The following is a 21974-nucleotide window of genomic DNA, read 5'->3' as shown; positions in this document are numbered from 1 at the left end:
AGCCTCCACCTCTGCTACTGACCCACTTTGCAGCAAGTTAAAGTCGGAAGGGGGAGGGGACGAAGAGAAATGAGTCTGGGGACTTTGCGCCTTCTGATGGAAAAGAACTCGTTTTCCTTCCTCCGGCAGGCGGACCGATCTCTTCTCCTCCCTCCCTCCGGGACTTTCCCTTTCCGCGCGTTCTAAGCCACCTCATCCTGAGGCGGCGCGGAGGATTACCGGTTGTGAAAAGTCCCTGCAAGGCTGGCAGGAGGGGGCGTGGCCCCAACGGACTTGTACTGGTCTCTACAACCCCCGCAGTCAGAGACGCCGCAGAAGGCGGGTTGTCTGAGGCGGAGTAGCTTGTAGTGGCGCGCGCTCCTTCCCGCTCTATCTCCTCCCTTGGTCGCGACCGACGTCCGCCGTCGTGGCCCTTTCCCGCCTTTCTTTCAGCGTGAGTGCGCGCGCGCGCGCGCGCGCCGGGAGTCCGTCTAGTCGGAAGAACGAAGGGTGCTGGTGAAGCCGCCATCTCTTCCCGCAGCCGCCGCCTTCTCTTTTATTTCTCCCCCTGCTCTCTCCCACCCCTCTGCTTTTCGTTATCAGCCTCGCTTAACGTACCACGGCGCTCCTCACGCCTTTCAAGCGGCAGCCTCTCTCCCCCCTCAACAGCCTGGAGGCTCCCAATATGAACGGTATCGTCTGCGTTGAGAGACACCAGGTAAAAAGAACAACGGAGGGAGGGAAAAGGCAGGGGCTGAACCCCACGACGCTGAGGGCTGTGCGGTGTTATATGCGCCCTAGAGTACTAGCGTGGGGCCTCTTTTCGGAGTTGCCAACCCGATCCGCAGAGGACCGGGTTGGCAAAAATGTTTCCCGACACAATAAAACATACCCAGGAGAGGAGGGCTGCATCGCTGGCATGGGAAGGTGGGGGTAAAGAAAAAGAGGGACAAAACCGCGATGATGTCTGGGTGGGGGGGAGGAAGGGACGGGGAGGGGCTGGCACTCCATGCAAGGTTTGTAAAATTGCGGCGATCGTGTACGTGGAGCTCTTCGAAATGTGCCATTGGAATGCTGTTTGTTAAGGAAGGTAACGGGGACTAGTTATGGGGGTGTGCACCTGTGGCCCCAGAAGCGTCTTGTAGATGGGATGGGTGTGTATGCGTGTGCATGAAGCTGTGGTTCAGTGATAAAGCATTCGCTTTCCTTGTAGACGATCCCAGGTTCAGTCCGAGAAATTTCCAGTTGAAAGGATCAGGTAGTAGATGATGTGGAAGACCCCTGAGATCCTGGAAAGCTGCTGCCAGTTAGGGTAGGCAATATTGACCTTGAAAATGAATGAGGAATCTTTCATGTTGAATGAGGAGGAGGGTTTGCCTCCTTATTTCTTAAATGGTTTTGGCAACCTTGGTGTAACATATGCACACCGCTTGCCAAGTGCGTCAGGGTCATCCTGCTTCCTTCTGAGTTCAGGTGCGCAGTGCTTTCCTGGCAATAAAAATGTATGTGTGGTAGCAATCCTTGCTATTCCAGTTTGCCCTAGTTCTTAACATGGGTGGGTGTTGTCCTGTTCCATGTACTTGCTTTCCTTCCTTATCTTAAAAAGTCATAAAGTTGATGAGAACATTTTGGGTGTCATAAATTCTTGCACTAGATGTAGCTCTTTTTGTTGATCTGAGCTGAGAGAAAAGGATTTGCCTGACCCTGTGGAGGTAGGTTGTTCAGGACTCCTTGTGGAGCTCCATTGGGATTTTGAACTCTGCTTATATCTCTACCTGTTTAGAAACTGCCATTTATGCTCTATTGGTAATCTAGCTGCTGTGGCAGCAAAACCATAGGGTGATGAATTTTTCCATGCTATCATAGAATCTCACTTTGCTTCACCTTTGAATTTGAACTGCCTGACAGGTGTAGAAGCAAGGCAGGGATCCTCACCTAGCTCAGTTGCTGAAAGAATGACAATACAGTTGCATTGCAGTATGATTGCTCTGGCCTTTGCTATAGCCAATTCTGAAAAGGTCAGCTTAGTAAAGCTCAGAAAAAGCCAGTGTCCATTCCTATCTCTCTTTGTCTGGGTGAAGTTGCAGAATTTTCTGATAAAAAAAGAATTGGCAAATACACAAATGATGTCAGAGTTGCTGGGAAGCAGGGAAAATAAATACAAATTGTGAATGTTAGTGTGTATTAAGTAGATTTTCCTTTCCCCTTTGCCACTGAGTTTCTTTGTTCCCTCTCCACATTGCCACATCCTGTTGCCAAGCACATGGGATTGTACAGCGTCTGCTCCAGTATGTTTGCTGTAGCTGGAAGTAGGATTGGGTGGAAGAGAAGCCACGTTAGCCAATCAAGAGGTGATTCTAAAGCAAGGGTGCATGTGTAGGTAGGAGACAAGGCCATAGTCCTCTTTAGAGAGGCTAGTCTTCCACAGATTTAATGTCTTTTTTGTCTCAAGACAAGAAATCCATCTATAATTTGAATAATTGAATAAACAAATACCTGGCACCTTGCTTTGCATCCTTTTCTTTTCCTGCCCACGCAGTCTGCCAGACACCATCTTGACATCAAGGACAATGAGGGATTGTTCTCTCAGCTATTAATTTATTTTAATACAGTCTTTCATTTTATCTAGCCTTTGATTTTATTTTTTGTGGGTAGCTTTAAATTTCCAGTAGTTAATAACATTGTATCAGCATAAGCTGTTTGCTCCCCTTTTATTCCTTTGATACACTGATAATCTTTATCTACCCTTATATTTTTATATTTGCTCTAAGAAACATTTTGATCACTGGAAGGAAAGGGTAGTTGGCTCACATAGCACCTAATAGAATTGTACAAGCAGAAACGGTAGCAAACTTATTCTGAAACTGATTAAGAGTGCAATCCTATGCAGAGTTACTCCAGTCTATTCAATATACTTAGACTGGAGTAACTCTGTTTAGGATTTCACTGTTAGTGTAGCTACACATTACATGCTTATGCTGCACTGAAGCCCTAGCAGCATTTTATTGGAGGAGGGGAAGGCTGTTGGAGAGGGTGACTTTGTCCAGAAAAGTAGTGTAGTGGGAGGAGGCTGCTTCACTATTTTCACCAACAGTCAGTTTTCTGCTCAGGATCCTTCCCTTTGCAAAGTTGCTTTCCCCTTTCCCTGCCAGATTTCTGAGATGCAAGTGTCTGTTACCTTTGTAAAATGTGTCTGCATATGCAACCTGGAGTGAGTAAGCATGGGTGTTGACTTTCATGCATTTTTAAAGAAGTTGTTGGGGTTTTCTTATGCTCATTTGCATGTAAAGTGTGGTCTGTTCTTATGGATAATAGTACGCTTTGCATTACTCAGTGATTGTGAAAACCATTTCTCTGATGCACAGTAAATGCTTGAAAGCTGCTTTTCTGTAAATTGTAAAATGTGCTAAATTTCAAGAAATTGAAAGAGAATTGGTGTAACTTTTAAGAATGTTTTAGAATGCATTTTAACAGTAGGGTTTTTGGCATATTACATGTTGGCTTTTGAAGACCCCCGGGGGGGGGGACATCAAGGCACAGTGGTCTATACCAGCGACAAAGTCTAGTCACCAAACATCCCTACATATTTGGGGAGCATTGCCCTAACCATAGCTTTGCTGTACCATTGTGCCTCTGTGCTTGTCAAAGTGACTTTTCTGGCTGTGTTCAGACACTATGACACTGATTTATAAACCATGATATTATCAAATCTTGGTTAGTTGCAATTCCTGACTGCAGAAGGTACAACAAATTGGAGTTTGTTCATTGGCACCACAATAGGATTTCAAATTAAGGTTGTAGCTGGTTCAGAAACAATGTATACTTGGAGTTTGGTTTGTTGTGACATTTGCATTCACGAACCATAATTTTGAGAACCATTGCTCCTTGCAACTGCCTCAGCACAAACAACAGTAAAGGATGTCCTATATGCTGAGAGATGTAGAAAAGGCAAAAAGCACATCATGCTTTATGCACAAATTGGTATTTGTTACTTGCATCCAGTAGATTAACCAGAGTTTTGCACAAACTAACCACCATTTTTGAGAATATAACTTTTATGACAAATTCTTGGTGGTTTGGATGCTTCTATAATGTTTCTCTTTTAACTACATGTATAGACATGCTCACTTAGCTCACTCTACAAATTCCAAGGCTTGTAATTTTTTGCTCTTCCTTGACTCCTCTGCCCTTAACCACATTGATCAAACTATATGCAGTGCTTGGTGGTGGTAGAGAGTGCCCTCAAGTCATTGCTGACATGACAACCCTTGATGGGATTTTCATGGCCAAAGACTAGCAGAGGTGGTTTGCCATTGCCTGCCTCTGCAATCTTCATCTTCATTGGAGGTCTCCCATCCAATTACTAACCAAGGCCAACCCTGCTTAGCTTCTGAGATCTGACAAGATCAGAGTCACCTGGGCTATCTAGGTCTGGGCATATGCAGTGCTTACAGCTGAATTTTAACAAATACAGAATAGGACAACTGGTTGGGTCCATAGTACTATGTGTGGAACAAAACTTGTGAAATGGAACTTCCCCATCACCCACTCCCCCCATATGCTCTTAAACATTGCTGTTATAGTTGAGGGGACTCCAGGAGCTGCATTGGACATGACATTGAGAACCACTGTGGGAGAGGGCGCGTGATGAAAATTACAGCCCCCCCCCACAAACATACACACATCTTTCACTAGTAAATTGACCTTCCATCTATGAAAGATGACCAGTTCAGTGCTGTATCAAATATTGCTTGTGCAATACAAATTTTTCATCACTTTGCCAATTATTATTATATTACTGTAAGCTAATAAACTGCCAGTATGAGAACACAGAAGGATTTCTTCTTTATTGATCCTGGAGTTGATAGTATAGATACCTCTCTTCTCACAGACTTTCTCTAGCATCCTTGTTCTTGCAGTAATACTGGTCCCTCCAGTATTAGTTCCCATTGTATTGTCTCAGTCATTTTGTCATCTCAGCTTTTATTTCTTCTAAACATGGAAAACTTTCCAAAACAGAAAACTACAGGAAAATGGCCAGCGCTAAATGTTCTACAATGCATTTTCCATTCCTAAACATTTGTTCTGTAATAAACAGTTAATTGATGCCATTACCTCTAGACTATTAGACCAGCTTGGCAGTTTAAGTTTCTAATTAAAAGTCACCTGATCAGCTATGCAAGTCAAATCAAAACCAAAGCTAATTTTTTTATTTGTATGTCTCATCTTGCGTGGTGGAAGGGATATTGTAATCACCAATCTGATAGAAAACTAACACATAATTAAAGTGATGCCATAGAAAATGCTAATGAAGCTGAGGTGTCCCTCTGATTTCTCTGGAAAAGAGTTAAATTCTGTTGAAACAGATGAGCGAACAACCATATCCACTGTGTATCATTTTTATGAAACTTAAAACAGTGGAAATACATGCTATATTGTCTTATCTAACCATAATTCATTGTGAAGTCTGAATTTGGGTGCCTTGGTAAATTGTGATTTGTTTTTTGGCCACAGACTGGTTTAATTGGGCTTTAGAATCCTGGTTTGGGACCAAGCAGTTTGTTAAAACATATGAATTTAGATGTCATAATAAATTGTGGTTAGACCAAAACTACCAAAATTGGGAGAAATCTTTCATCTCAGCTGTGTACGAAAAGGGAAGAGAAAGGGATTGAAAATATTGAAATTTGATTGAAAATATTGGAAACCATCACAACCCCTCAGGGAATTATTAAAAATTGTAGGAAATAGCATCAATAGAAAAGTTGTCGTATCTAGTTCATTGAAGAGAGAGCTCTGCAGACAGAGAAACTTTTGGAATTAGTTCTTCCAGTTCTGGTTCCAATAAAGCAAAGATTTGCTTTGATACATTTCTTTGGAAAAGTTATCTCTTAAATCAGGCTCAGTCCAACAAGCATTGCAGTGCAAACTTTGTTAAAATTGTCTGCTGTCAAAGTCTACTGATGGTGATATAAACTATAAGTGAAATTCTACAACTATCAGTGCAATCCTGTATAGAATTACCTTAGTCTAAGTGTGTGTTATGTGCTGTCAAGTCAACTCCAATCCATAGTGATCCTTTGAATGAAAGACCTGCAAAACACCCTATCATTGACAGACTTGCTCACTGAGTCGAGCCATCTCATTTTAGGTCTTCCTCTTTTCCTACTGCCTTCCACTTTTCTTAGCATTATTGACTTTTCCAGAGAATTTTGTCTTTTTGGCCATCCATGATATCCGCAAAAGTCTCCTCCAGCACCACATTTCAAACGAATCAAACTTTCACATCCATACATAGTTACGGGGAATGCCATTAAATTTATTTATTTATGTCATATATAGTACTCCTTTCTCAGTAAGATGCAAGGCAGATTGCACAGCGTCAGTTCTGCACAGGAATGCACTATCAATGCTTATAATATAGATTGGTTTACTGTGGTTATGGCAGTACTAAGACTGCATCCATCTATTGTTATTATGCTATGATTGCACTATAGCAGTGATCATTTCTAACTATTGTCTTGTCCATGCAATAAAAATCTAGTTATAGCTGCACAACGTCCTACTATGTGCAGCCCTAGATTGCAATCATTTTGAAAGTCCATTTCATTTAAATTGTTCTTGGATTTGCAATTAAGTGTTGAGTTACCAATGTCCATTAAAACTTCAGAGTGAAAAGATAATGAGTTGAATCCAGAGACCATTAGTTTCTGAAATGCTCCCCTCAACTACACTGTATGTAAATTCTGGTGCAGTGTAGGGGTCTGTAGTGAGAGAGGGTAATGATTGAAAAATCACACATACCCCTTCACTGGTGCAAAATAAGGTACGAATTCCTTTCAGTGTTTCTGTGGAAGTTTTATTTTGCTATTCTGTTAAAGTTTACTATTAAACATGGGACAAGTTCTAAAGTGATTATAAATAGCCAAAAGTTCTCAGTTCATCCATGTACTTTGTATTCTGTTATAGGTTATGATGCATGACTATCACAGAAGAAGTTCATGTCTATAGCTTTTAAGGACTTGATTACATCGTTTTGAAGCCTGATAGTTTTGGAGTCATCCATTTAGAAGACACATCTCCCTGCATTTTTCCAAGCTCCTATTCACCAAAGAGAGAACACAAACAAATCGACGTGCTCTATTAAGTCACAGGAGTATTATTGGATTATTTAAGGTCTTCTATTTACCAAATTACTGCATATATTTAGTTGGTAAGATTTTATTTATGTGGACATATATGATCAGTTCTTGGAACCTGGTGGGCTATAGATGAATCAACTGTATAGTAGTTAAGAATGTAGGTTTTGCTCAGATTGTGATAAAGAAGAATATATGAAAACTTGCCTATCCTTGTGACTCCCCTCCCTTCTCACTGCCATCCACCAAAAACCTTCACAGGTTTGAGGTTTTACAGGCAGTTAAGGGCTATCACAACATGCCACCGGTCTAATCTCTATTTATCAGGTAGAGATCCCTGACCCAAATCCACACTGGGTCCCCTCTCTCCTCTTCTCAGAGGCTCCACCAGACAGTCAAGCTCATTCCCTGTATTCGCTTCCCCTAACCCAACCACTGCCCACAGCTATTGGTGAAAGAGTTTTACTTTCCCTAATAAGCTACCATTTATCTAAACTTGGCCCATTTGTCATGACCTGAGTTTTTGGGTTTTATGTGTTTGTTTAATTTTCTCTCAGCCAACAATTTCATGCTAGCCACGGTTAAACAGAACAAAGAGTAACTTTTATTTATAACGTAGAACATAGGAATGAATGAGTTTAAAAGGGAATGGTTACTATGTATTATAACATGTCAACAGCCAGCAATCTCTGCTGCCTCTTTTAGCAGCCTCAAAACCCTTCTCCCAGTAATTGCCTTAACTGTGTTATGACAGCCCCATGTAAGATTCTGTTCTAAGAGCTCTAAGAATATGCTGTTTGCTTAAATGCAATGTTTATTCTCCTCAGCAATTAGCTAGTCATAAGCCAGATATAAACTAAGAGCACTTTCCATCATAGTTTGGTGCACATGCAAGAGGGGAGCAGTGTCTATGTGTACAATGCATGTTTTCTTTGTTTAAAGATATGGGAGGCTAACCTAGACCTAGTTATTGAAATTGTCTGGTCACCTTCATGCATACATTGATGGAGGAGAGGAAAAAGGTTTAATGAGCCCTATAACAATTCCTCTGTTGGTATGGCACTCAAACCTGGATGGTTGTTACCTGAGTTCCAACACTGAGTCTAATGAGAAGAATTCATAAGCAACCATTTGTATGTTCCATATAATTACTCAAATTTTGAATTTTTTTGTTATAACATTAAATATTGCTTCAGTTACTTAGTCTTCTCTTCATCTCAAGATAACTGTGTTCCATATTTCTAGTGTTACTTTCAATTTTAAATTTCCCATTGGGTACATTTAAGAACAAAAACATACCTGCGTGTTCTAGAAGTAGCACTGCACTCCATTACATTAAGTGTTACAAACTCTTCCCTTTTCAGCCACAGAAACAGCAAGATGATTCCTAATGGCTATTTGATGTTTGAAGATGAGAACTTCATTGAGTCATCTGTGGCCAAGCTAAATGCTTTGCGCAAAAGTGGCCAGTTCTGTGATGTTAGACTACAGGTAATCTAAAATGACTGGGTGTTTGTATTTAGAGTTTGTCAGTCCATTGGAAGAATCTGCTGTCAGATGCTAGAATACACACTTATTTCAGAAATAATCCTTTAATGTACAAACACTAATTATATTACAGCACAGTCTTCAGCTGTCTGTAACACAAAGTACTAATAGGCCTATGCATTTCCACATTTATTTATTTAGAAATATTTCTGTGCTTCCTCATCAAATTACTCTTGATGCTTCAGAATTAAATGAGATCAAACTAACAACCAAATCCAAATTTAAAAGGTAAAGCATCAGCAGCACAGCAAATATTAAAGCTAGTAGGAAGTATGAAGGAAGAAAAAATACTCATGTCCTAGGTCTGGGAAAACAAGAATCTTTACCTAAAGCTCAAAATAGGTGAACAGATACAGGGAACAAGCATGCAAAGTACAGCCTATGCTGATGATCTTAATGGTCTTACAGGTTCATATGGAAGCCAGCAGTCCTTCTGTTTCTCTAATCCCAAGCTATTTAGGGCTTTCCAAGTAAGAACAAGCATTGAGTTGTGTCCAGAAACAAACTGGCAGCCAGTATAAGTTTTTTCCTTATTGATATGTTCCAGTAACCTGTCGTGCTTAGCAATCTTGAAGCAGGTTTCTGTGCTAGGTAATTTCTGTAGTTTTCCAGTGCAGCCTCACCTGAAACTAATCTAACCTGGATATTATCATAAAATGGATAACTTATCAAAACATGCTTTTCTGGGCAGGTGTATGGCTGATGAACCGATCAAAATTGGTTAAAGATGCTGTGTGCTATAGATGATACACAAGTATCCATGTACAGACAACTGATCTCATAATACCTTCCAAGTTGCACTCCTATTTTAGGTGGAGTACAACCCCACCCATTAGTGACTGACACCTCAATTCCACATATGCATTCTGAAGTCTTCTCAAGCTACTAGATAGAGTCCTTTGAAAACTTAATTTTTAGTTTCCTAATTATGGGTGTGATTCAGCCAAAATTATGCAGTCTTAATTGTAACTGATTTTACTAGAATATATTTAAGCTTATCTTAGCTGTTCCATTCAAATGAGTGATACTTAAAGGTGCTCAGTTTTCATTAGCATAAATGGAAGGAATCTGATTTCTTTTATCCGTCACCTTATTGTTTTGTAATATGCTGAGTGCTATGCATTGATTTACATTTTAAACATGTCTTACTTTAATAAAGGTATGTGGGCATGAGATGTTGGCACACAGAGCAGTACTAGCTTGCTGCAGTCCTTACCTGTTTGAAATCTTCAATAATGACAGCGACTCTCATGGAGTTTCCCATGTGAAGTTTGATGATCTTAATCCAGAAGCTGTTGAAGTTGTGTTAAATTATGCCTATACTGCTCAGTAAGTGATGTTTTTGTTACGCATATAAAATGCATATAATACACATTTGATACTCTAAGCTCCATTCAGAAAAAAATCCTAAACATAATTATATAACTTTAATAGATTGAAAGCTGACAAGGAACTGGTGAAAGATGTATACTCTGCAGCAAAGAAGCTGAAGATGGAGAGAGTCAAGCAGGTATAATTTCAGGCCCCTAGAAAGTGGTATGGTGGGTGACTATCTTTTTTATGGCTTGAGAGAAACTGTATTTTAAATAAGCACCCAAGTGTGATTACATGCCGGGAAAAGCTCTGAATAGGCACATTAATGATATATCTGTCAGACCTGGAGTAATCTATCAACATCTGAGATTTTCGAATGTTTGTCAGAGATTTTTATATGTTCTGTATGCATAATCAGTGATTATTATAAAATCTTAATAATGCAAGTGCACGTTAAGGCAGTTTCAGCAGCTTAAATGAATATACTGTGTGGACTTCAGAATTCTTTGGATGAGTTCATATAATATATTTATGTCCATCTAAGCGGTTCTCAATAAATGCATATGGATAAATATGGTATATGAACTGTCACTCACAAAGATGCCTGTCAGTAATCGCTGTAACAGATAATACTGTATTATGTGAACCGGCCTTTAGCAGCAAAAATAGGATGAGAATTAGAACTTTTTAAAAAAAACTGATACTTTCAACTAAATGTTGTAGAATGTACATATATTTAAATGAAAGTTCTGTATATTTCTGAAAATGTTTTTCTCCCGTGAGTAAAACCTACATCAGTTTCCTAGCAAGCCATATCATCTATAAATTTGAGTAATACAAACATTTTGAATAACAAACAAGTTGTTTTAAATGTGTAAAATGTACATTGTCTATAGGTAGCCTCTATAGGTCTAATAGGTAGCCTCTATTAAAATCAGAATGTAATCATTTATATACCCTTTTTCAAGGTTTGTGGAGATTATTTGCTCTCCAGAATGAATTGTGAAAGCTGCATCTCATATCGAAACTTTGCAAGCAACATGGGTGACTCACGTTTACTGAACAAAATTGATGGCTACATTCAGGAGCACTTGTTACCTATCTCTGAACAAGAAGAATTTCTGAAACTGCCACGCTTAAAGGTCAGTGCTACCCCTTCCTTCATTGTGAAATAAAAATGCAAGTTAAACACATTAATATTTCCTGGAAACTTTAAATGTGACATTAAATGATGTTGCTTTAAAAGTCATAACAGGTTTTGTACATTTTGAATAGCTCTATTTAGCAGAGTTACTGATTCTATATCTAGAACTAGCAAAATACCCACCATTATAAGGAGGAGGACCTCCCCTTTGGATTTTATAAGGACCCCTGGGGTGCAGGGCACCTTTACGCCCAGACCTGCGGTACCTCCCTGAGAGGCCTAACACAGTGTGAGCAGTAAAGGACATATCTCCTGGCTGCAACAGTGCTCATAAGTGCAGCGTTTTACTGTATAACTAAACTGTTGCTGGGATAGGGGGAAGTTCTAGCCTGCTATCAACCTTGTTCCTCTCTGCGCAGCCTCATCCTGAATACCATTTCTTGGGCATGCTAGAATGTGACGGGATATCAATAACTTATGTATAAAAAGATGCTTACTACTCTACTCTAGGGAGTAGTCACACCTGACTGGTGGAATGGTACGTTTCCTTAGGTTGTCATGGTGGTTATATCATTTAAGGATGTGTTTGATGAGCTTTAAACCTTTCATTTTGTTTTTTAATTTCAGCTGGAGGTCATGCTTGAAGACAATGTTAGCTTGCCCAGCAATGGCAAACTATACACAAAGGTAATCAACTGGGTGCAACGCAGCATTTGGGAGAATGGAGACAGTCTAGAAGATCTTATGGAAGAGGTTAGTCTAAAGAAAACGAGATTTTGGTAGAACATCACTAAGGTTTTTCTCTGAAATTAAGGTTGATCCCTTTTCTTTTTTCTTTTTTTAAAAATGAAGAATTTAAATTTTACTGTAGGTATCCCTAACCTGAGAAACTAGGGGGGTTCCAGGTGAGCTACTGCGTAAACTGTTAAGTCTGGTCTTCTGATCTCCCTTTTTTACTCACTATGCTCAAATATAGCATGTAACTTAAAAAATGGGGCGGTGGTTCTAAGACTTGCTATATGTTCTTAATGCATTCCTTTACCTACTTTGCTCTTTAAGCAAAACCCTGTAAAAGGTTCTAATGGCTGTTCCTCCCCATTGATTTATCTCCCCATAGGTTTATTAACAAAACTAGGATACCCAAGGCTGAAGAACATAGAAGAAACCTCAAGTGTAATGACACGTAAAGAAGCAGCAGTCCTGCCCCAGTTCTCCTAAGAAAATCCGCTGTGGGCAGAGAACGATGATGATGTTTAATGGTGTTTACTTCTTTACAGGATATCTTTACTTTTGAAAAAGTGTTGTGTATAAAATAGCCTTACTTATAAGCCCAAGTTCTGCAGCTAGTTGGTCTAAACCTAAAATACCAGCATTTAAAGAATTGAAGTACAGTTCTACATTTCAAACTGTTTAGAGAAACTGAAGTAAAATATATCTAGTTTGCCGTCACAGGAAAGAGGTATCTCACACACAAAATTTTATTGAACATTTTTATTATGCACTCATAACCAAGGTTCTCAAGGCAAGCCACTTCTATACTTACGCTTCTGTGTAAGTAACACTTCTGTCCAGTACCTCACATATTCTCCTGCTTTTACACTTTTCCTAGAATCTTAGGGGAATGGCCAAACTTCCAATTGAAGTTCTGATACATTTCATATGGTATCTAGTAATGGACATCAGACTTTCCTGAAGGGGTAGTGGAACCCCTTTTATAAATCCACTTCTGCTTGATTTGCATATTTTAATTGGATGAAGAAAAATGTTGTATTGTGCAAATAAGAAACTTGTTTTTAGGGATTATGAAAAAAATCTTGTTTGAGTTTGTTACCCTGTATAGTTCATTCTGCAAGATAATGTACATTGTACTTGTCTCATTCCTTAATGTTACTGTATTGGGAAAACAGAAGTCAAGGAACCAGAAGATTTCTTTTGAGAGAGAGCAAGGATCCATCATCTGATATTTGAAGATCTATCATCATGAAAGCAACTTTCCTTTTTAATTTTGCCATTCTGCTAGATTGAGAGAAGATGACCTGAACCATACTGGAAACCTTGTGGAGTCTGTGTACTGTGTGCCAGTAGTTAAGTAGCTATGGAGACTGTAGCCACATGGGTGTTCTATTGTTTTGCAGGTTCAAACGCTGTACTACTCAGCTGATCACAAGCTGCTTGATGGAAATCTACTAGATGGACAGGCTGAGGTGTATGGCAGTGATGATGACCACATTCAGTTTGTGCAGGTACAAATTGCACACGGTCTGAGGTAACCTCAGGTAAAATTGGAGAGAATAGTGTGGCACAACTAAAAAGTTGTGTACTACAGTCACAAGAAAAGACAGGTGTTAAGCAGATGGGGAAATAGCTGACATAGATGGCTTGTGTGATCTCTGTTGCTTCTTTTGAGCAGTAGCTTAACAAAACTAATTTGAGTTAAATGTGCAGCTTAAACAAGCACAAGAGTGAGCAAGCTTGCTGGATGTTTTATGAAGCACATGAGTAACAAGCCCAAAGCAATAGGCTACAAATGTAACCTGAGAGAACAGAGGGGAATATGGGGGATGTAGAAGCTTTTGTAATCAGTGCTCCAGTATAGAGTGCAGTCTGTGGAAATAGTTGACTTAGTATGTGACTAGGAAGGACCTTACATAATTTTTGGAAAACTAGCATAAGGCAGAAGTTGAATGTGAACAGAGCTAATTTGAGGGTAGTTTCAGATTTTGAGAGTAGTTTCATGTCTTGGATAAGTAGTTCCAAGTCTTGGATGAGCTGCTTACCACTTTTGCTGTTGGTTGTTGACTTCAGTTATAATATATGTAGAAGTGGAATCCAGTTGAATATAATTCATTTTGGAATGTAAATGTAAATTGATGTTCAGGAATTTATAAGAAATGGAGAGAGAGGGTTTTATTAGTTACTGTAGTAGGTGTAACTTAACTGTTATTTAGTGGTTTAAACTTTTCACTTCAAAAGATGACATATTTCCTGGGATCTGTTGCTTGGAAGTCAGTCAGTTGAATATTCTATATACATATCAGTGGAATGAAGGTGTAGATCTTTTGAGGATAGGCAAGAATTCTGACACTGCTTAAAGAAGTTGCATCCTGAGATACGCAGTAATGTTGAAAATAGGCTAAGAAATCTTTTTAATGGCTTTAAAAGAAATCCCTAAGGTGATTTGTAGTATGTTCCTTGTTGTGCAGACTCTAAAGTCATGCACAGTCTCTGTGTTGGCAAAGATGGTATGTTACACATCTTTGCTTCTTGAATATGAACAATACTTAGGATTGCTTCTTTTTTAGTAAGTTCTATCTCGTGAAGATTTAGTAAGAGCTTTGTAGGAAATTTGGGCCTGTACAGTATTGCATTTGTTCATACAAACATTTACATGAAATATGTTCATAATCTTTTAAAAATTTGTTTGAGTTCATGTAATCTAATTCTTCAGACTTGTAAAGACACAGTTAGTGTGGTTATACATAACTTGAAATTATTGTAGTAGGATAGTCAATTGTTCACAACTATACTTCGAAGCAAGGTGAGAGTTTGTGTCCTTCACAAATAGGAAGTGTTGTTGGAGTAATGGGACAAGTAGAGAGATTAAATGGAATACTGAGGAAATGATTTTGTGAATAAATCGTTCTCTAGAGTTCATCATGCTGCTAAAATGTTGGTTTGTGTTACTTGTGTGGATATGCTGTAAATGAGGTTGTACAGAGATGAAGACCTTTTTTCTTAGTTCTGTGGATAAATCCTGACACATACAGTAAAGGCAGATCAAGGTGTGCTCCCTGGCTAGGCTTCTGTAGCTGCCTTTTGATTTTGCAGAAAAAACCACCACGTGAGAATGATCTCAAGCAGATAAGTAGCAGTTCCTCTGGAAGTCTTTCTCCAAATGCTGCTGTGCAGAGTCCTAAACACGAGTGGAAAATTGTTGCGTCAGAGAAGACCTCAAGTAAGCAGAATTTTTGTTGAATGATAATTTTCGTAGACCATCACTGTGTTTAAAAACATGCAAGTAGTGGAAGAGAACAGTGTGTCTTTGTTTTTAGATGTACTTCTTTAGTAAAATCTTTACCCTCTTACGTTGGAACCAAGATAAAATATGGTCATTAACCTAGAATTTCGACAGTCATACTATCTGTGGGAGCCACACAACTTTAATAGAAATAAACATGTTTGGATTTTGGTATTGAATACACTCTCATTTGTGTTCTTCAGATAACACCTACCTGTGTCTTGCTGTTCTGGATGGTGTGTTCTGTGTGATTTTCCTTCATGGGCGTAACAGTCCCCAGAGTTCTCCAACAAGCACTCCACGATTACTGAAAAGTTTGAGTTTTGAGATTCAACCAGGTGACCTTGTAGAAAAATCCATGTCTCCTATGCAGTATGCTCGATCTGGGCTGGGGACAGCAGAACTGAACAGAAAGCTGATAGCTGCAGGTATGCTGTGGTTTTGTGTTCCCGAATGATAAAAGTAGTTGTTTTGCTGACTAATTGCTATCTTTGAGCCTTCTCTGTGAAATTAGCATAACAGGATCTGTTCAGTGTTGACCTACATCTTGCACACTTCATTTTACTATTAGGAGGCTACAACAGAGAAGAATGCCTGCGCACTGTGGAATGCTATGATCCCCAAAAGGATTGCTGGACTTTCATTGCGCCAATGAGAACACCAAGAGCTCGGTTCCAGATGGCAGTTTTAATGGTATGTGTGAATAGTCACCCTCTTGCCCACTAACATACTGCTTCTGTTTATACGCTAGACTGTGTTCAAATTGGTGGTAGCCATTATTGAAGTGTGTGCCTCCCAGGGAATAATAACATTAACCCTAAGTCAGTCATATTCAGTAGCTTGGGAGCCATGTGGCTATTTGACATGCTACCTGTGGCTCTTCATAAATGTAGCACCCTTCCCATGTTCTAGGAAGGTGAGCAAGGTCATTACCTGGTAGGGCTTGTGGTTGGCAGGTGGTTTCCACCTTGAAACAGCTGCTCTTGGAGGATGGGTAAGCTGTGTGCCTCCTTGAGCTATGGGCCTCCTTCCAAGATAGAAGGGCCTTCTCTGCAGTCTCTGTGCTCTCATCTCAGTGCTGGCGCAACTGCCAAGAACAGAGTGATCTGGCTGCAGGAGAGATTAAAACTACTACAGCAGCCACCTCAAAAAAGGATACTGGCTGTAGTGAGGTGCATATTGTGGTTTTACTCCCCTTTCTCCACGGCCATCTGTTCCTCTTGAGCACATTGGCAGTCTTCTTTTCTTTCCCAAGCTACTATGCCTCGTGCTCAGAGAGAGTGGGAAGGCAGAGATTCCCCTTGTTGCGGATATACAAGGACCATCTGGCTGAAAGGAGATGTTTCTCCCTTATATGAGACATTTCCCCCTTATACCAGATATACAGGGGTTAGCTAAGGTTTAAGAGTAGTAGGGAAGGACAACCATATGTGTGCAGAGATACTCCAGAAATTCAAAAAGTTAGTTTTATTAACAGTTATCTTATTTGTATGTGTGTTTGTGGCAGCACGCAGAGCATACAGCAGTCATGTAGCTCTTTTGGTTACTAATAATTGTAAATGTGGCTCTCCGTGAGCTGCAGAGTGAATACCACTGTCCTGAACCTCATAGATCAGACATGCAAGTTTGTAACAACTGTATATTTGTAATAATATAACTTTTCTTAAGAGGTTTCCTTGGTACTGAATGGTTTACTAACAGTAGATGATCAAATTCCAATTGTACATGGATTATAAGGATAGAATTTAATTAATTTTTTTTTTATGTCAGCAGATAACTGTACAATGGAGAATAAATATACATTAGCATACATAATATAGGTCTAATTGATAGACTTTTGCTGAACGTGTACACGAATTGTTTGTTGGATAGTTTTATAATGGAGAAATTAGTTAATCAAAAAGGACAAGATATGTAAAAGAAAGTAAAGAGTAACATATAGAGTATAAGTCAAATTGATTGATTTATAATAAATGTATGCAATGTTTATAGAAGTATTTGAAGTTATGCATAAAGAGGGACAAATTGTTTGTCCCATTTTGAAGTACTTAGAAAGAGTAAGATAGAGTACAGAATATCAAAATTATTATTATTATTGAAAAAGATAAGTTAAGATTGTTATACTTTTACCCATTTGGGAAGGGAATTAGAGATAGCACTATGTTACTATAGATAAGCTTAGAAGAGTTTGAAAGTATATTATAATAAGCACAATAAGTTTGAAATGAGTAGAGGGAGAATAGACAAGGGGTTGGAAAACTGTTGGAAGTCAACAAAAGGGGGGGGGAAGGGAGGGGGTTAGAATTGGAAAATTTAAGGGAATGTGATTGTAATAAATTTTATGTGTGTCTAATCCAATAAAAAATTTTATAAAAAAAAAAATTCCAATTGTACATGTTTCATTTACCAAATTTAAGGGATCATTGTTATAGTATATATTTTTCCACTTTAGGGGCAGCTGTATGTTGTTGGTGGGTCAAATGGCCATTCAGATGACCTGAGCTGTGGAGAAATGTATGATCCAGAAATAGATGATTGGACTCCCGTTCCTGAACTGAGAACCAACCGTTGCAATGCAGGTAGAGTCTACAAATCCCCGTGAAGCTTATTGTTTCTTTCTGAGCATTCGTGCAATAAATGTGGATTGTTGATGGTTTTTCCCTTGCCTATACAGGAGTATGTGCTGTGAATGGAAAGCTGTATATTGTTGGTGGCTCAGATCCTTATGGCCAGAAGGGATTGAAAAACTGTGATGTCTTTGATCCTGTAACAAAATCTTGGATAAGCTGTGCTTCACTTAACATTCGTAAGTCAGTATTGTAGTGACAGTTTGAATCATTTTAAGAATTATGTAAAAATCTGAAGGTCTGTATAGTAATATGTGGCAGTGTCTCAAGAGGTTCAGCTTCTCTTTTGTGGCAGAGAAGAAAGTAATAACCAGTCAGAATCAGTTTAAGCTTGATTATACTAATTGTTTATCCTTAATATTTTGCTGTCAGTTGGCTAATGCTGACTCCCACCATTATAAATTTCTGTCAGAAAGCTAAGAGCCGTACCAGGCAAGTTGCTGGGAGTTAACTCTGAATATATTTTTGCCCCAGTAGGGCAAATACTGACTTCCTGGGTCTTTTTCTGGTCAGGAACACAGCACACACTGTGTTCCTGATCAGAACCTGCTCCCTCCCAACATGCCTGATTATTAAATTTTAAAAATACTGGAAGTACTGTTCATTGAATAGGTTTGTCTCTAACATAGTTGCTTTTAAGAGACTCTAAAGTATTATCTTTGGGCTTTTATTTTTAAGCTTCTGTTTTGTTTTGATTTTATAGGTAGACATCAATCTGCTGTATGTGAACTTGGTGGATATTTGTACATCATTGGAGGAGCAGAGTCTTGGAACTGCCTCAGTAGTGTGGAACGTTACAATCCAGAAAACAATACCTGGACAATAATTGCGTCTATGAATGTGGCTAGGCGTGGAGCTGGAGTTGCTGTACTTGATGGTAAGCCTGGGGTGGAGAAGAACAAAAAATAAGCCTCTATTTTTGGCCTTCTACAGGGGAAGAAGGTAGCAATGTTTTTATTGTATGCTGTCTCCATAACTGTCTTCAGGATAGCTATAACTTGAAAATTCCTGCCCTGGCCTTATCCGAAGACATTGCCAAGCTGCTGATCCAGTCCTTTGATTCTTTTTATTTTTGAGTAAGATACATTTTTAAAAAAATTTTAAGTGCTGCCATAGATGAACAGCAGTGCATGGAAAGGTGAAATTTCCTGAAATTTTGCAGTCACAGAAAACTTTTAATTCTGGTGAAAATTGGAATATATACAATACTTCCCGATCAAACTCAATCTACTTTTACTGATTAGCAACATAAAATGCATCATTTGTAGCTTAACATGGTACAATTTTATATCTAGCATTTTATGGAACTTAAAGGTATAATATCTGGTTTTGATAAGAAAAATAGAAACTAAACCCCATACTTGAAGGAGTTACAAACTGTTGTACCCTATGCTACCATACCAAATTTATTTGTCATCTAAGAGGTAGGACCAAATAAACATTGAAGCTAGAAAACAGATTCTGTAATAATGTGCAGCATTTGATTAGAAGTTCTCCCATAGATTCACAGTAAGTAGAACTACCAGCATGTTTGAATATTAAACTGTATAACTTTGAAAACAGTTAATCTTGCGTCAATGACAGGTCTGAACTCTGTTGCCATGCTTGCACCTCCCCTCACAGGAGTGTGGTTGAAGGTTTCCTGGTTTTGAGAGCTTTTGAATTATGTTATTAATGTTGACTAAATTGAAGACTGTATCCTCCCCACAAGCTAGGATTCTAGGCACGTTTATTTCTGGTTAGATTCCTCTTTGCACATGGAAACAGGCTGCACTTTGCACAGGAACGTACATTCAGACACAGTGGTAAATGTGAGCTTTGAGTCAGGGTTTCTGAATCCAGGAAGCCTTCAGTGGTGCACTGCATATGAGGGGAGGAAGGAAGGGAGCCAGTGAGCACAGTAACAAAACAAGTTAATCTCAGCCGCTAACAAAATAGTTAAGTTTGTGATGTCTGAATTTGGCTGTTAAGCTTCCCTTAATTATTTGAAACAGAAATCCTCTAAAACTGTGTTTATAGAATACAATTAAGCTTCTAGTTTTTTGATAAAGGGCCTTCTCATACAAATCTGTATGCTAGTAGAGTAATGGATTTGGCTATTTGGCCTGGTTCCTTGCATATATGAGAAAGAGGGGGTAGAATTTTCAGATTACACTTTGAAGACTGTGTTTTGGAATGCCCCCGTTCTAAAATCCCTACAGTTAGAAAACCAGCACAGGGAGTAAAGGTTATAGTTTCAGGTTGTGTTGGGAAAGTGGTGCAAAGAAGCTGGTAGGAGTAAGCCTAGGTATGAAGAAACACATGCATCTCCCGAAGTGTCTTGAGTTGGAGGCATCCAGTGTCACCAAAGGGACAACTTTAAGTGGTATTTTCCAACTATGCTGTGTCCTAGTAAACTTTAGTATCAAAGAAACGTTTGCCTCTCCGTGTGCTATGGAGACTGTAGAATGTCAGCCTCCTAAATATGGACTCCTTTTCACTTCATAGGAAAACTCTTCGTTGGTGGTGGTTTTGATGGTTCACGTGCAGTCAGCTGTGTGGAGATGTATGACCCTGCGAAAAATGAGTGGAAGATGATGGGCAGCATGACAGTTCCAAGAAGCAATGCAGGTTTCGCAACTGTGGCCAACACTATTTATGCAGTGGGAGGATTTGATGGCAATGAGTTTCTGAACACAGTTGAAGTCTACAACCCAGAGTCAAATGAATGGAGCCCATATACAAAAATTTACAGATTCTGACTAACATAAGTCTCCTTAAAACTAACAGGCTTAGTGATGTAATTGTTTAGTAGAGGTACACATGTGAATAGGGGTGGGGAGGGTGTAAAACGTTGCCACCAGCAACACAAAGCTTTTGCATATTGCATAGTATTAACATGCTGTACATACTTTGTTTAGAATACATGAAGGGTGTTTTGTGTATTAGAATTTACTTTAGTCTCTGGAAGTTGGTAATCCTGACAATTAAAAGTGATGGCATATCGTTTCAAGAGCTTCCCCAATGTTTGTTTTGCCAATTTGCACACGTAAATACTTCTACATTAGACCTTGTTTCTGGTGCAGGAAAAGTAATGGTCTTCAACATGAGCAACTGCTTTTTAGGCCTAGTTTTGAGTTTTTCTTCAGTAACTGGAATAATCTAACAAGCCTTATTTAAATAGATAAATGGCTTTATTAAAAAAAAGCTGACACACCTGCCAATTTGACTGCCTTTTATAACCTTTTATATGTGTATGTATAGTCAGACTATGATATCATGAAGTGAAATAAGAGATAAATGGATTGAAGCAAAGAGACAATCTCAAAGTTTATAGACTGGAGTGAGACTTCATTTTCCACTGTGTGAGAGCTTTTAAGTTTTTTCTCTGCTATAATGTTGTATGAATAGTATGCAATATTGATTTTTGATAGACCAGAGTAGAATTTCTGAACAGAGCTGTAATGTGAGTGAAGAATAATCTGGCCCTGAAATTCAGCAACTATAGAGTGGTTTTTTGTATGGTTGTTTTTGTTCCAACTGCTAAAACTAACACTTAAAACTGCAAAATGTGTGGTGTGTTAGTCAGCTGGGGTACCTATCTGAAATATTGGATAAGTTTGTATCTTTCTACTGCAAGCTGAAAATGTGTTAATACAATTATGCTTTCACTTGTTTAAAAATGGCTGTTTGTATTCTTGAATTTTTCCTCGTTGTATCCTAATGGCTATAAGGATTGGTTAATAAGATGACTATTCTGTAATCCCGCACATCTTAATGGGTGCCAAGTTAGCACTTTTGTATTTGCATTAGTTTAGACAAGCTCTAAAGTGTAAAAAAATCTACCAGTGGCTTTGCTACATCAGTTGCATTTCCTTCTTCAATCAGGTAATACAGTACATTAAAGAATTTTCTGGAATACTACACAGCCACAAGTGTTGTTGCAGTTCATAGAGAATTCTTTGTATTCTTCCATGGGGAGATGCTCAGGCTCCCCTGACTATACCCTGTTTTGGTATTGTTTTAAAAAAAAGTCTTTTGTCACCACAAACTTCCTGTGCATCACTTTCTTATCCCATGACAGTGATTCACGCTGCTTTTCAAAAAGAGTACAAGAAAACACTACAGAAATGGTCTCTAGTGCAGTATAAACAACCCCCTCCCCAAGGCACTTGTCTCTGTCTTACACCATTTACTTCCTTATGGCTGAAGCTTTTGTGAATAAG

At 39.0% G+C, this 21974-nt stretch overlaps 1 protein-coding gene across 2 annotated transcripts; it reads left to right on the top strand.

The window, feature by feature from the left end:
• Nucleotides 1-302: 302 nt before the first annotated feature.
• IVNS1ABP (influenza virus NS1A binding protein) lies at nt 303-21674 on the top strand. Of its 2 annotated transcripts, none has more exons than XM_054979472.1 (15): nt 303-697; nt 6949-7192; nt 8483-8609; nt 9826-9995; nt 10101-10176; nt 10949-11122; nt 11752-11877; nt 13260-13367; nt 14953-15079; nt 15346-15570; nt 15714-15835; nt 17595-17721; nt 17817-17948; nt 18473-18646; nt 20257-21674. In XM_054979472.1, the coding sequence occupies exons 3-15, from the start codon at nt 8499-8501 to the stop codon at nt 20508-20510; spliced, it is 1926 nt and encodes a 641-aa protein (XP_054835447.1). In that variant the 5' UTR covers nt 303-697; nt 6949-7192; nt 8483-8498; the 3' UTR covers nt 20511-21674. The 2 variants fall into 2 exon arrangements, with proteins under 2 accessions (XP_054835447.1, XP_054835448.1); XM_054979473.1 differs by lacking the exon at nt 303-697 and adding an exon at nt 1274-1291.
• The last annotated feature ends 300 nt before the right edge of the window (nt 21675-21974 follow it).

This window comes from Eublepharis macularius, chromosome 5, assembly GCF_028583425.1.
Source record: "Eublepharis macularius isolate TG4126 chromosome 5, MPM_Emac_v1.0, whole genome shotgun sequence".
NCBI lineage: Eukaryota > Metazoa > Chordata > Lepidosauria > Squamata > Eublepharidae > Eublepharis > Eublepharis macularius.
This window is presented reverse-complemented; position numbering and strand designations above follow the sequence as displayed.

What these genes read in the sequence shown, in the direction of transcription:
- IVNS1ABP (XM_054979472.1), top strand. Translation starts at nt 8,499, where the DNA reads ATGATTCCTAATGGCTATTTGATGTTTGAAGATGAGAACTTCATTGAG. An exon ending in AGATGGAGAGAGTCAAGCAG is followed by an intron (nt 10,177 to 10,948) that starts GTATAATTTCAG and finishes CCCTTTTTCAAG; the next exon opens with GTTTGTGGAGATTATTTGCT. An exon ending in CTGTGCTTCACTTAACATTC is followed by an intron (nt 17,949 to 18,472) that starts GTAAGTCAGTAT and finishes TTGATTTTATAG; the next exon opens with GTAGACATCAATCTGCTGTA.